The sequence below is a fragment of the Castanea sativa genome, chromosome 5 (assembly GCF_040712315.1).
Source record: "Castanea sativa cultivar Marrone di Chiusa Pesio chromosome 5, ASM4071231v1".
Taxonomy (NCBI): Eukaryota; Viridiplantae; Streptophyta; class Magnoliopsida; order Fagales; family Fagaceae; genus Castanea; species Castanea sativa.
Genome location: NC_134017.1, coordinates 42,280,900 through 42,294,765, shown reverse-complemented (window position 1 = coordinate 42,294,765; position 13,866 = coordinate 42,280,900). Strand labels below are relative to the sequence as shown.

The window sequence follows — 13,866 nt, the reverse complement described above, 5'->3', positions numbered from 1 at the left end:
TTCTTCCACCAAATATAAGTGCCTCCTTTTTTTTCCTTTTTAACACAATGATTTTTTCTCATTAGATATAAGAACAAAAAGTTAATAGAGACTAGCGCAAATTGTAGTGATAGTGGGTGAATATGATTGAACAAAATATGAGAGGATGGGGCTAAGAATGCAATAGGTTCAATTTATCACTATGCTAGGCAGAGTCTGGAAGAAGATGATGACGTTTAACAATAAATTAACCTTTCCAAGTTGAGCAGAAAACACAAAGATTAACTTGAAGAATCAATTGAATATTATCCTGTTCTTGATCTTTTGGTAATTAAATATTAATTATTTTTGAAACCAAATTAATCCTATCTGACATGACATACACACACTCTCTCTGTGTGCTTGATGTAACTTATATCTAGGCATGAATGTCTGGATGGGGTCTCACAAGTCGTTTAAGACGACATGAAATAGCAGCTACTTTAGACCAGTCTTCAACTTTATTTACGTGGCTGTGTGTGTCTCTCTATGATTCATGAGGTTCCTCCCCAGAATACATATAATAATGGCATGTGAAGGTTCTTTTTGGGCGTGAATTTAATTAGATATGACCAATTCTTTACTCGGTTCCACGTAGAGTAGACCGACCGACCGACCTTTATTTTCAAAGTAAACCTCTTCTGCGATCCTAAATAATCACCCATTATGTCATCATAATTTAACTAGTCTTTCTTATTCTTCGAAATTTGAAGTGAACTCTCAAATCACAAGCCTACCTAATATGTCTTTCTTTAATTCAACACGAAAACAAATCCTCATTGAGTCTGCCTAAACAACCCCCAACCCCCCCACCCCAAAAAAATATAAAAGAAAAGGAAACCCATTGAGGTTAAATGTGCTGTCAAACCAATTTTCTTCCCATAATATATTCACACCAAAACAATCTTATAGCAAGTAAGGGAAGAAAGCGCAAACCAAAACAAGGAAAAATAATTACAAATGATGAGTAATTAACTATTGATATTCTACCTCAAAAAGGGGAAAAAAAACTATAGATATTCAATTTTTTTTTTTTGGTTGATATTCTACTATTTTAGAATTATAGTTAAACAATTTCATAATCCTTAGGGCTGCTGAATAACATGCTACCCTACATAGTAAAAAAGAAGAAAAAAAATTGCAATTACCACCACTCATAATTAACTAAAATGAAACTTTTCTTAAACCTTATAATTTTGATTTTTATACAAGTAAGAGATGTTTTAACATTTGGCTGGATTATCCCTCTTATAAGACATCTTGAAAATCCTATAGATCAATAGTACGATGGATTGAAATTAAGCCATATTATTCCACTCATGCCCTAGACCAATGAGCCACCATTTTGGTACCCATTGGAGGCTAGACCTTAAAATTGATTATTTTGTATCCAAAACCAAAAGCATACCAAACGTAATATCACAATTTATAAGATTATTACTATGTGTGTTTGGACAAGTTTTACATGGACTTATTTTTTTTAAAAAAATAAAATTGCATCAAAGAAATTATTTTAAGAAACCGTATATAAACTTGAGATAAAAAATAAGTTGACTTTTGAAACTAAAATATAAAATCATAAATAACCAACTAGGTGTAACTGCAAATTACCTTCACCTATCATTATTTAATAAATCGAACAAAGAAATAAAACTTAAAATGTATTTGGGTGAATGTATTTTTATTGGTTTATTTTATTTTAGAAAATAAATTGAACAAAATTTATTGAGAAAAGTTAATCTTTAGAAAGTTATATATGAATTAACAGTAAGAATAAGTTCAATTTTTAAATTTTTTTTAATATAAGATATGATATCTCATCTCAGTCATTTGAAATTTATTTATATGTTTTTTGGAAAAATTTAAATAAAAATTATTAGTTATAATACATTTATTTGTGTTATTAGATAATTATCAATTAAATTATTTATAAGAACACCTATTCCACCATTAGTGAAACCTCAATCGGACAAAAAATTGAAAATCAATCCATATTTTGGTTTTTTTGTCAAGTGTACTTTTAAAATCATGCTTGAAATAAAATTTGTGCAAAAAAATGAGAAAGTTTTCCTTTTAAATGATTGGAAGCAATTTTCTCGCAATGTTTTATTCTATAGATGTGTATTATTTAAATAAATAGTATGACTTATTAATCATCATGTAACTAGGTTAATTGAATAATTTTTTCAATTCTTAGGTAATGAATTTGAAGAACTTTATCAAAAAAAGGGAAAAAAAAAAAAAAAAAAGGGTCAAAGTCAAAGGGGGAAGAAATGATGACCCAAATCTAAATACAAAAGAACTTGGGGTTCCCATTCAAAAATGACTGCCATATTACTTGCAGTACATCACAGACGTACCTCTCATAACGCGGAAGTGAAAGATAAGGGAAAAGGGGCCCACACGATCAGATGACATGTGTAAATTGTGAGACACATGGAATAATCAGAATTAAGATATTATGATCGCACTTTACTCGTTTAATTCACTGGCTGTGACGTAAAGTACCATAACCGAATTCCCCCAACTTTGATCACTGCTAGATGAACAAATCACCGGGAATAGAACGAACAAAAATCAGGAATGACTTATCTTCCGTACATTTTTAATTAAAATTTTATTTTATTTTAATAAAAAATTGTTATGCCATCCGTTAACTAAATAAAATATAAAAAATAAAATTTACTACTATTTGTTATTATATATTTAAAATAAAAATATATATTTAGTTAAAAAATATTAAAAAGTAAGTCAAATCATTAATTTCCACCTAAAAGGAAGTATATTTTACGTTAGGTGCATGTCGCGAGCCTATGGTCGGTTGATCATAAACATTGATACACTAGGATCTATAGATTGAGAGCGTCTCAGTCTTATACACTTGATACACATGATACATTTTCGACTTATAAAGCCAAGGAGAGAAAACCAAACATTTTGCAAACGTGGCTGAATGCGACGGCAGGGTCGGATATATATTGAGGAAACCCACAGTGTGCATTGTGGTTTAAACATTTGCCACGCGGAGATAGGTGATGTAATGGATTAAGTCATGCAGGTATTACGAATACGAAGGTTGAAAATGATGTCATTGAAACTTTGTCGCTTAGCTTTATAAGCACGCCGTCCACGAGCCGCTTTTAAAGCTAGAATTTGCAAAATACAATGGCTTCTTGGCTTTTAGCTTTTGGTTTTGGTCGCTGGTCACTATTTCCACCCCTTCTTTTTTTGTGCAATAATTTGGAAATATATATGGTCGGTAGTAACTAGAATTTGAGAGTTGTGCACGCCATATTAGTTTTATTAACTTAACAAGAAATGTAACTAGAAGAAGAAAACTTTACTTTGGAGAAATTGTTGGGAGGGTAATGTGCTTAATTATGTTAGCGAAAGAGGTCTTCGTTTTTTTCTTTGGGTTATGAGAAAAGACAAAAGTCTTGCTTCTTGTGACATTTTATTTCTATGTTTGTAATAGTCACGGGTTTTCTCTTGCTATAGATGCTTAAATTCCAAAACAATCATTTAAAAAGAACAAAAATTTCAATTTATTTGTCACATTACAAAGAAGTTGTGACAGAAAAAATGAAAAAGTGTTATGATAGCATTAACACATTCAAAGACCCTCACAATTTTTGATTTAGAACATGAAGTACGTTTTTTGTATTTATTTATTTAAATTTTACCAAATGACATAAGCTCAAGCTCTTCAGAAAAACCTAGGGCTACTTACGAGTCGGTTGAATTCGAGTGGAGAATAAACTTAATTGTCACCCATTATGAACATTTTGAGTGGGGAGGAAAGAATTCGTTGTTGTCCAACTCGATTAGACTGCTTGATTGGACTGAGTGTTAGGGAAGAAGTAATGGGAGAGCAATGGTTTGAAATAGTTGATTGCACATCTATAGGCTTGAAATTAAAAAGAGAAGCCAATTGAACAAGTTTGGGAAAGGAGTATATACAGGTGGGTCGTGTGAGGCAGGTGACAAGCATGGAAGCACCCACACCTGCAAGTGTACTGATAAGTGTCAAATTTAAAGAGCAAAAATCTGCTACCAGCAAAAGACACAAACACTCTAAATTCGTTGACTTGGGGCCATTTGGTAATGTTGTTCTAGCAACATTGTTTAAGTGTTATAAAAATAAGTGTGGATGAAAAAGTGTTGTGAAAATACGTGTTGTGTTGTTTAAACAACAAAATCTGTTGTTTAAACAACACAACTAAATAGACCCTTGTCTACTTTAGACATAGATAGATTGAGAATACTCTTACTTGTATGTCCTTAGTGTATTGAGATCTAGAATGAAGAAAAATCTCTTTTTTTTTTCCCAAAAATATTCCATAATTTTGTTAGTTATTTTATTTTAAAAATTTTAAATCAATGTAAAAATGCTTAAAATAAATAAAGTATATATTTAACGTATAATAATTTTTTCTATCATTTATTTTTATTTAAATTCTATGATTATGTTTATTATATATATAATTAAATATTCTACCATTTAAAAAAAATGATGTGCCAAGATTCTGATGGAAAGTTTAAATATAGAATAAATTTAAAATAAATTAAAATATATTTATGAGAATAATGATGTATAAAATTATGTGGTCTCTAAACTTCTATGGAAAATGTATATGATGCCAACCAAAAGCCACACAAAATTTTGATGTCTCACTATTTTATACATATTTTATTCTAATATATATATATATATATATATATTGAATTTAAATTATAATATATATTTAAACTATTCATTAGAATCTTGGTACGTCACATTTTCTTTAAACAGTAGAATATATAATTCCATATACAAATAAACTCATTCATCATAAATGCATAATGCTAGAATAAATATACAAAAATAATCATAATAAATATCTATTAATAACAATAACAATAATAATATCAAATTTCATATTTCATATTTCATATTTTAAATAAAAAAAAGGAAAAAAACGAATTAAGAACTAGTTATATATAGAAAACAAAACAAAATTTGGCTTTTCGTTAAATTTATAATATTTTTCCCCATAAACCTTTTTGGGTTTTTTTTTTTTTTTTTTTTTTTGAGAATCTACCACATAAAATTTTGAGGTTTAATAATTTTACATGTCATTAATCTATTATTATATATTTTAATTGATTTAAAATTCTATTTTACATTTAAACTTTCAATTAAAATCTTTCTTTTTTTGTGTGGAGAATTCCATTAAAATATTTCCAAATAATTTTTTCATATACAAATACACACATAATAAATACCTATTAATAATTAACACAATTATTAAATTTCATAATTGTACAAAAAAATAAAATAAAATTTAATAAAATTAATTTTGTTAAGCTTTACAATATGTTTCACATTCCCATAGACAAATATAAAAATAATAAATACCTATTAATAATTACTATCATTATTGAATTTCAAAAAATAAGACAAAAATATACACTTTGTCCCACATTGCTTAAGAGAGTGTGTTGTGTGCAGTATAGCTTCCTCCACTTTTCCTTAAAGTTACCATGGCTTTTAAGTGGAGTTTGTAATGTTCTTTTATGTTAGAATCTGTTTCCCTCTTCCTTGTGTAAGTTGGGCTACATTCTATGGATGAATCATTTTTTCTATTCCTAGAGCAACCTTACATAAACCCATCCTTAAGCAAGAATAATATTTGGGCTATTGTACCATGTAATATTGAATCAATGAGTGAAATTGAAAGTTAAAAATTCACTTTAAATCTCACTCTTTGGATTGAAATTTTTTTAACCTTTCATCTTTTTATTTCTTTTTTTCTTTTTTAAGTTTCAAAATTTTACATCTCATAATTTCATGGAAATTGTTTACCCTGCAATTATTGAATGGAATCTAAAGAGTCTATTGGCATAAAAACTTTTGACAAAAACTTTACAACAGCTAATGTAATAGATTATTACAGATGTTGAAAAAAAAAATGATTACAATAATAGGTTAAGATGAGAACCAATAAAAGCTTACTAACTTAATTATTGTTGTGGGTTCTAGTTTACTCAACTGGTAAAGTCTCTGATGGTTGTATAAGAGATTTGGGTTCAATCTCAGCTTACACCAAAAACTGATTGGTGTCTTGATCTGATGGTAAAGAGCTATTATCAGGAGCAGACACTATAGGTTGAAGCTCTCTAAACAAAAAAAAAACTTAATCATTGCCAAAAAAAATATATTGTCAAATTTTTTCGGTCAGTAGCATTTCTTGGGATCTCTTTAGCATGAGAAGTGCTATGTAATTTGTACTATCTTTGAATTTTTTTTTTTTTTTTTGCTAACAATGATTAATAATAACTTATTTCGTAAGATTTATTATGAGATTATTGTAAAAATATTATACAAGTGTCATTTCTCCTTTAACATACACGGTAAAAATGCAAATTAGAGACATTAATAAAGCTGATGAGATAGGAGGAACACGCAGCCGAAGCAGTAGTAAGAATTATGATAGTATCACATAATTGGACACAACTTTGTGTCATAACTCACCTGCTGAAGCAATAGCAAGAATTATGCTAGTACCACATAATTTGACATAATTTTGTGTCACAACTTGCCATATGGTGAGTTGTGATTGACAAAAATATATCAGTAAGTCATGTGGAAACACACTTTTACCAATTATAACTTGCTACATGATGAGTTGTGATTGTCAAAAGTGTGTTAGTAGATCATGTGGGGACACAACTTTGACAATCATAAGATGCCACATTACAAATTGTGACACAAAGTTTTGCTCAATTATGTGATGTTAACATAATTTCAATAGTAAGAATTATGCTAGTGCCACATAATTGGCTCAATTTTATATTACAACTCGTCATATAGTGAGTTATGATTTACAAATGTGTGTTAGTGGGTCATATAGAAACATAATTTTACTAATAATAACTTATCTTATGATAAATTATGACACAAAATTGTGACGAATTACGTGGCAATGCCGAAATTCCAATAGTAAGATACTTTTTGAATATTGTATCGGGTTTGTAAAAATAATAAATAGATAAAGCTGATGGGACGTGCTGCAAGTAACTATTTCGAATTTGTCGAGCCAGCAGTGACGCAATAACTTATCACCCATAAGTTCCATGACGTAGTAGATTGCGTAACTGGCGTTGACGTTAGAGTCTTCGTTTCTTTTATTTCCAGCCCCCCCACTACTACCGCCCCTCTATACAACACGCCTACCCTTATATATACAATCAAACACATCCCCCTTTTTCAAACAAACCCAACTCTCTCTCTCTCTCTCTCTCTCTCTCTCAAAATCAATCAATCAAATTAATCTTCATAGTTTTATACCATGCATCAAGCAATTCCCTATAGTTACAAAACATATTTTCCGACCACCATCGGTCTATCACGTGACACATCCACCACCGCCACAACCACGACAACTAGTGTTGCTGATGCAACAAATGTGGGGAAACTGGTATCAGAGAATGCTGTGATAGTGTTTGGGAGACGTGGGTGTTGCATGTGCCATGTCGTGAAGAGGTTATTACAAGGCCTTGGTGTGAACCCCACGGTTTCCGAGGTTGATGATCAGGACGAGGTTGCTGTGGTTAACCAATTGTTAAGAATTATTGGTGTTGATCAGAAATCAGGTGGGCCAGATGGGTCGTCAGTACAATTCCCTGTGGTTTTTGTTGGGGGCAAGTTGTTTGGTGGGTTAGAAAGAGTCATGGCTACTCATATTTCTGGTGAATTGGTACCTGTCTTGAAGGAAGCTGGGGCTTTGTGGCTTTGATTCTTGTACTTTTGTTTTTTAATCACAGTTTGGTACTCATTTTAATTTCTTAGCATGGGTTCCTTCTCAATAATTTTTGGAGGGAGGAATGCTGGGAATTTTATCTTTAAATTTCTCTTTCATTATCTCAATTTGTCTATTTGGAATGGAAAAAGACACATATGTATGTAGATTAATGGAATTTTAGTTTTTGTCTTGTGAAAGATCAATGGAGTTGATTCGTTGAAAGCTTATTTCTAGCAGTACGAGACTCTACAAAAGAATATTTGTCCTCCCTATCAATTTATCATCATCGATGTCATCGTCGTCCGTATTGTTGAAGAAAGAAATAAATAAATAAATAAATAAATATATATATTTATTTATTTATTTCTTTCTTTCTTCAAGTGTGTATATATATATATATATATATATATATATATATATATATATATACACACACACTTGAAGAAAGAAAGAAATAAATAAATATAAAATTGTGCCATCAAGGGCCGCCTTCGATCAAGACCCTTAAGTACATACAGAGCTGGAACAGACTCGCTATATATATATAAAATTGTGCCATCAGTGGCCGCCTTCGATCAAGACCCTCAAGTACATATAGAGCTGGAACATTCTCGCTATCCTTGCACTCAACGATATATTTTAACTATTTTTTTCACCATGACCAAAATGAAAACCGTGTTTTTCACATGAAAAAACAAATTCCCCTACATGAGTTTGAAAATGTGGCATGGACTTGCCTTTAAGTCTATTTGCGATAGGCATTTTTTTTTTATAAATTTTTTATTTATTTAGAGGGGGTCCTTACATTTTTAGAATAGGAAAAAGGACTTTGATCAAAATCCACCAAGTCGGCATATAAACACACTTAGGTAATGTTTGGATAGCGTTTTCAATCCAGCGTTTCACGTTTGTGTCTAGCACGGCATGGGTCCCATAGCTACAGTGCATTGGACAGGAAACGCGCAAACTCCAATTGAAACTCGTTAAACGTAAGTGCACAGTACATCGCGTGTACTGTTCATGGACACCAAGAGCAGAGGAAACGGGTTGCAACGCACCGTTTCATTGCAAAATTTTATTTCACTGGTCTGTGCTTTTTATTTCACTGTACGTTTTGGGTCAATTTATAACACCAGGGATATTTTCTTCTTCTTCGAATTTATTCACTGATCTGACCAAAGAAGCAGAGCAACAGCTATTTCACACTAGTCCCCTCTCTCTCAACTACCGTGGCAAACGTCTTCAATGCGCTTCATCATACTCTGTCCTTTTCCTCTTCAATGAACTCCACCTACCCATCCACCAATAATCCATTAAAACAAAGGAAACCCATTACTCTGAACAAATCCATTACACGGAACAAACCCACCCGATTCGGAGCTCTGTTCTTCCTACGCTCGAGCGCACCTTCTCTCTGCTTGGGATGCTGTTGCCGCCACTGTGGGTCTCTGCATTCACAGGTAACTTGCTCTCTCTCTTCTCACGCTCTCTCTTCTCATACTGTGGTTATTTTCCATGAGGCTTGAATTTGTGGGTTTTTTTGTGTTCAACGTGTGTGTGTGGTTGTTGTGTTCAACTCTAGTCTGTGTAGTTTTTGTGTTTGCCATGACAGTAGTATGTAGACTATGTGAGTTTACTTTTTATTTTTCATGTGGGCATGTGTAACCAATTGCATATCATGCACACGGCCTGTTTGTTGAAATGCCTCAATGAGTATAGACCAAGCTTGTAGCAAAAATGGGTAAGGGGAAATCGAATGATGGTGGTGATGATGTGAGACAAGATTGGCAAGAACTGAATGAAGTAAAAACATTTTGTGAATTCTGTGCTGTTCAAGTCCTAGAGGGCAAGAGGAAGGGAGGATATTTGAGAAAGGAAGGGGTTGATGAAGTGATTAAGTAGTTGGTAGAAATGGGAAAAGTGGTAACTGACCAGCAGTTCAAAAATAAATGGGATCATCTGAGGAGAAATTGGAGGAAGTATAAGGACTATTTTGAGCATGAGAGTGGGTTGGGTATTGATGCTGGAACTGGGCAGCTTGATGCTACTGATGACTGGTGGACCCGAAAGATTGCGGTGAGTTCACTTCACATGTCCTTGAGTTCACTTCCATTGCCTACAACTATATTGTGTTCTAACTACTGGTTGTCTACATGTAGGCATGTCCCATCGCAGGAACCTTTAGAAAATAAGGAATGCCGAATCTTGACTCCATGGACATCATGTATGGAGGCACAGTTGCAACGGGGAAAAATGCATTCTGCACTAGTGGTCTAATGCCAAAGGAAAGCACCGAAGGGTCTGGGGACTCCGTTGATAGCAAAGAGTTTGTTGATCCCCAATGTCAATCCTCTGTGAATGTTGACCCAATGGAGGTTGAAGACCCATCATTGTCGAGGGTAGGACCGTCATTAGATAAGGGGAAAGGCAAGCTCAGCAGTGTCCACATTACTAGGGGAATTTGCAAGAAACCAAAAAAAAAAGTGTTCAGTTGTGCAAGAGTTGTCCGACTCTTTGAAGAGTATCTCAAATGTTATTGTTGAAAGTAGAACTGTAAGTACTCATCCACCAATTGCAAACACAACAATTACTGAGTTTAAAGAAATTCTGGACATGGTGTTGAGTCTTCCCGAGGTGCAATCGGGCAATCGTCTTTTTATGTTTAACACCCTCTTCTTCATGGAAACAGTAGTGAATAGGAGCATGATTGCAACACTTGTTCATGACAAGGACATTCAGCTGAAGTGGCTAGAGATGCAGTTCCAAAGGAACCCTCAATTTCATTTTCTCTGAATGAAAGGGGATTGTCTCGATAGGGTTGCTTCAATGTGGTGTTGTGTAGTAATCGGATTTTCAAAAATGTACCTATTGCACTCTTTTTTGTTTATTTTTATTTTTTGTGTGTTCACAAATATGTCTTAAAAATTTATTACTGTTAACAAACTTTGGCCTCTCTTGGTCATTGTCTTCATCTTGATTTGGATATAATAGGCATGTACTCATCTTTTACATTCTGCTAGGAAGTAATATATGAACTCCTTGAGTATTCCATGATAGGCTGTGATCATTAAATTGGCCTTAAAATGAATGACATTTTCCATGTGCCATTGTTGTTATGATTATTTTTAAAAAAATTTTGGTAAAAGCTATAAACAAAAAAAATTAACAAAAAAACAATCTATAAAAAAAGCTTATATTGGTAAAAGTTTGGTAAAAGCTTATATTGGTAAAATTTGGTAAAAGCTTATATTGATAAAAGCAATAAATTTTTTTTTTTATTTTAAAAAGTGGCCAATGGTTCTCTCCACTTTAAATGCTAAAAAAAAAAAAAAAAGAGCTATAAAAAAAGCTTATATTGTAAAAGTTTGGTAAAAGCTTATATTGGTAAAAACTATAACAATAAATAAATAAATAAAAAGTGGCCAACGGTTCTAAAAGCTATAAACAAAAAAAAAAATCTATAAAAAAAACTTATATTGGTAAAAGTTTGGTAAGAGCTTATATTGGTAAAAGCTAAAAAAAAAAAATTTAAAAAAAAGTGGCCAATAGTTCTCTCCACTTTAAAAGCTAAAAAAAAGAAAAAGAAGAAGCCATAAAAAAAAAGCTTATATTGGTAAAAGTTTGGTAAAAGCTTATATTGGTAAAAACTATAACCAAAAAATAATAATAATAATAAAAAGTGGCCAACGGTTCTAAAAGCTATAAACAAAAAAAATTAACAAAAAAAAATTCTATAAAAAAAGCTTATATTAGTAAAAGTTTGGTAAAAGCTTATATTGGTAAAAGCTATAAAAAAAAAAAAAAAATCCAAATCATATGTGAGTTTTACGTGTAGCAATTTATAATAAGAAACTCCACTAGAGCAAAATTAATTTTTCTGTTTTTCACTTGTGAATTTTATGTGTAGTTTATGTAAATGATTTAGGATTTTTTTTTTCAAATAACATCAAAATCACTGTATTAAATGCTTGGAGAAAAAAGTGTAGTTTATGCAGATGATTTAATTCTGCCCTGTGGCATTGCTTTATATCCAATTGACTGGTGAATATATGTGTATTGGTCAGATAACGCATTTCTAAATCTTCCAGAATGATGGATTTGGTAAATGACTCAGACTTCGACCTGACTGATGACATTGTACTTGCGGCATATATAGCTGGGTGTGCATGTGTAGCTTACGTGGAGACCTATATGACCAAAGTACCAATGCATACAAATATACAAACGGGGTATGAATGGGTACAGTATATATTAAATGGAAATGAGCAGAAATGTTGCAATATTTTTAGAATGTCAAGCCATGTGTTTCGACAATTGTGTAATACATTGCGCACTTAGTATGGATATAGCTGTACCAAAAGAGTTTGCTTGGAAGAGTCTGTGGCAATGACATTGGTGGTACTTGGTCATGCCTCGGGTAACAGAGTAGTGCATGATAGATTTCAGCATTCGAGTGAGACAGTGCATCGACACGTGGCCACGGTAGTTACATTGGTAGCCACCGTTTTGGCACCAGACATTATCAAGCCTACTGATCGTACATTTCGTAATGTGCTAGAACATATTTAGCATTCAGATCGATATTAGCCACATTTCAAGGTACTTTGTGAATTAGGTATCTTGACTTGATTTTATTCAAATTATTTTTATTGTCATACCGTGTATACCTTTTTACATTGTATTTTTGTGGCCATGGTTAGGGTTGCATTGGTGCGATTGATGGGGTCCACGTCGAAGTGGTCGTACCTGTTGATGAGCAACACCCGTATAGAGGTAGGAAAGGGATCGTAACAACAAACTGCATGTGCACATGTGATTTTGACATGAAATTCACATTTGCGTGTGTTGGATGGAAAGGGTCAGCGCATGACACAAGGATATTTTTAAACTGCCTCAATAATGAAAGTGCCAACTTTCCAAAACCTCCACTAGGTTTTAAATATGCAGAATAATTGACAGTATTAATGTATGTATTATTTAATGAAAATGTTAATGCACTAAACATATAATTTTGTAGGGAAGTACTATCTTGTTGATTCAGGGTACCCTACGAAGCAAGGCTTCCTTGCACCATATAAAGGGGAGAGGTACCACATCCCCGAGTTTAATCGAGGTGAATAGCTGCATCGTCCAGAGGAGAAATTTAATTATCTCCATTCATCACTTTGTTCGGTCATAGAACGAACTTTTGGAGTTTGGAAGAATAAATGGAAAATTTTAAGAAGTATGCCACCCTTTCACTTACACACTCAATGTCGCATCATTGTTGCTACAATGGTTCTTCACAATTTCATTAGAGCACATGAAAACAACGACGGTGAACATTCCAACTCTGCAGGGGGCACATATGGATGTAGTGAGGGAGGTCATTATGATGCCATGACAGATGTGATCTCAATGTTGGACGAAGCTGAGATGAGAGAGGTTCATAACAATATCACAACATCGATATGTTCTTGACAATATAACATTATGGTAATTTTTTGTGGAGACCATAACTGATGGTTCACAAACTTGAATATATATACAATTTTCAAATTATGGTTGTAGGGGCATTGGGCCCAGTAATTTACCAAGGATGGCCCAACGAGGTCTTTTGGGCTAGAAACCCTAAATCGAAGACATCAAAATGATCTTGGAGTATCTGAAGGGATCTCATAAAGAAATGTCAAATAAAGATATGATAAACGAATGACCAATTATGTCCGAGGAGTATATTTGTCCTCGGATTGTTAATCCGAGAACATTGGACGAGAAGTTTAGTATCCCCGGGATATGTTATAAAGAATCCTATGGCTACGGGAATACACGGTACACGTGGAGGACAATAGAAAGGGCGGGGGAATATCTAAGGTAAAGCTGCTACCACCGCCCATACATTAAAAGCTATGTAAATTGATATATTGACTGCATGGATGGAAGGATGGGACGTGAGCATGAAGTTTGGAACTTGGTCCCTGACCCCAGCGGATTTTAGGGAAGGATTGATGGGACAAGTATCCAAAACCAGCATTACAACCATGAGATGAAGGACGATGAAGATGAGAAAAAGAAGTATAAATGA

At 32.9% G+C, this 13,866-nt stretch overlaps 2 protein-coding genes across 2 annotated transcripts; both read left to right on the top strand.

Moving 5' to 3' along the window:
- The first annotated feature begins 7,274 nt into the window (after positions 1 to 7,274).
- On the top strand, positions 7,275 to 8,038 carry LOC142633952 (glutaredoxin-C9-like). Its single transcript, XM_075808213.1, has one exon. The coding sequence runs from the start codon at positions 7,350 to 7,352 to the stop codon at positions 7,794 to 7,796; it is 447 nt and encodes a 148-aa protein (XP_075664328.1). The 5' UTR covers positions 7,275 to 7,349; the 3' UTR covers positions 7,797 to 8,038.
- Positions 8,039 to 11,894: 3,856 nt separating this feature from the next.
- LOC142635220 (uncharacterized) lies at positions 11,895 to 12,923 on the top strand. The gene is made up of 4 exons (XM_075809418.1): positions 11,895 to 12,041; positions 12,141 to 12,353; positions 12,503 to 12,575; positions 12,820 to 12,923. The coding sequence occupies exons 1-4, from the start codon at positions 11,895 to 11,897 to the stop codon at positions 12,921 to 12,923; spliced, it is 537 nt and encodes a 178-aa protein (XP_075665533.1).
- The last annotated feature ends 943 nt before the right edge of the window (positions 12,924 to 13,866 follow it).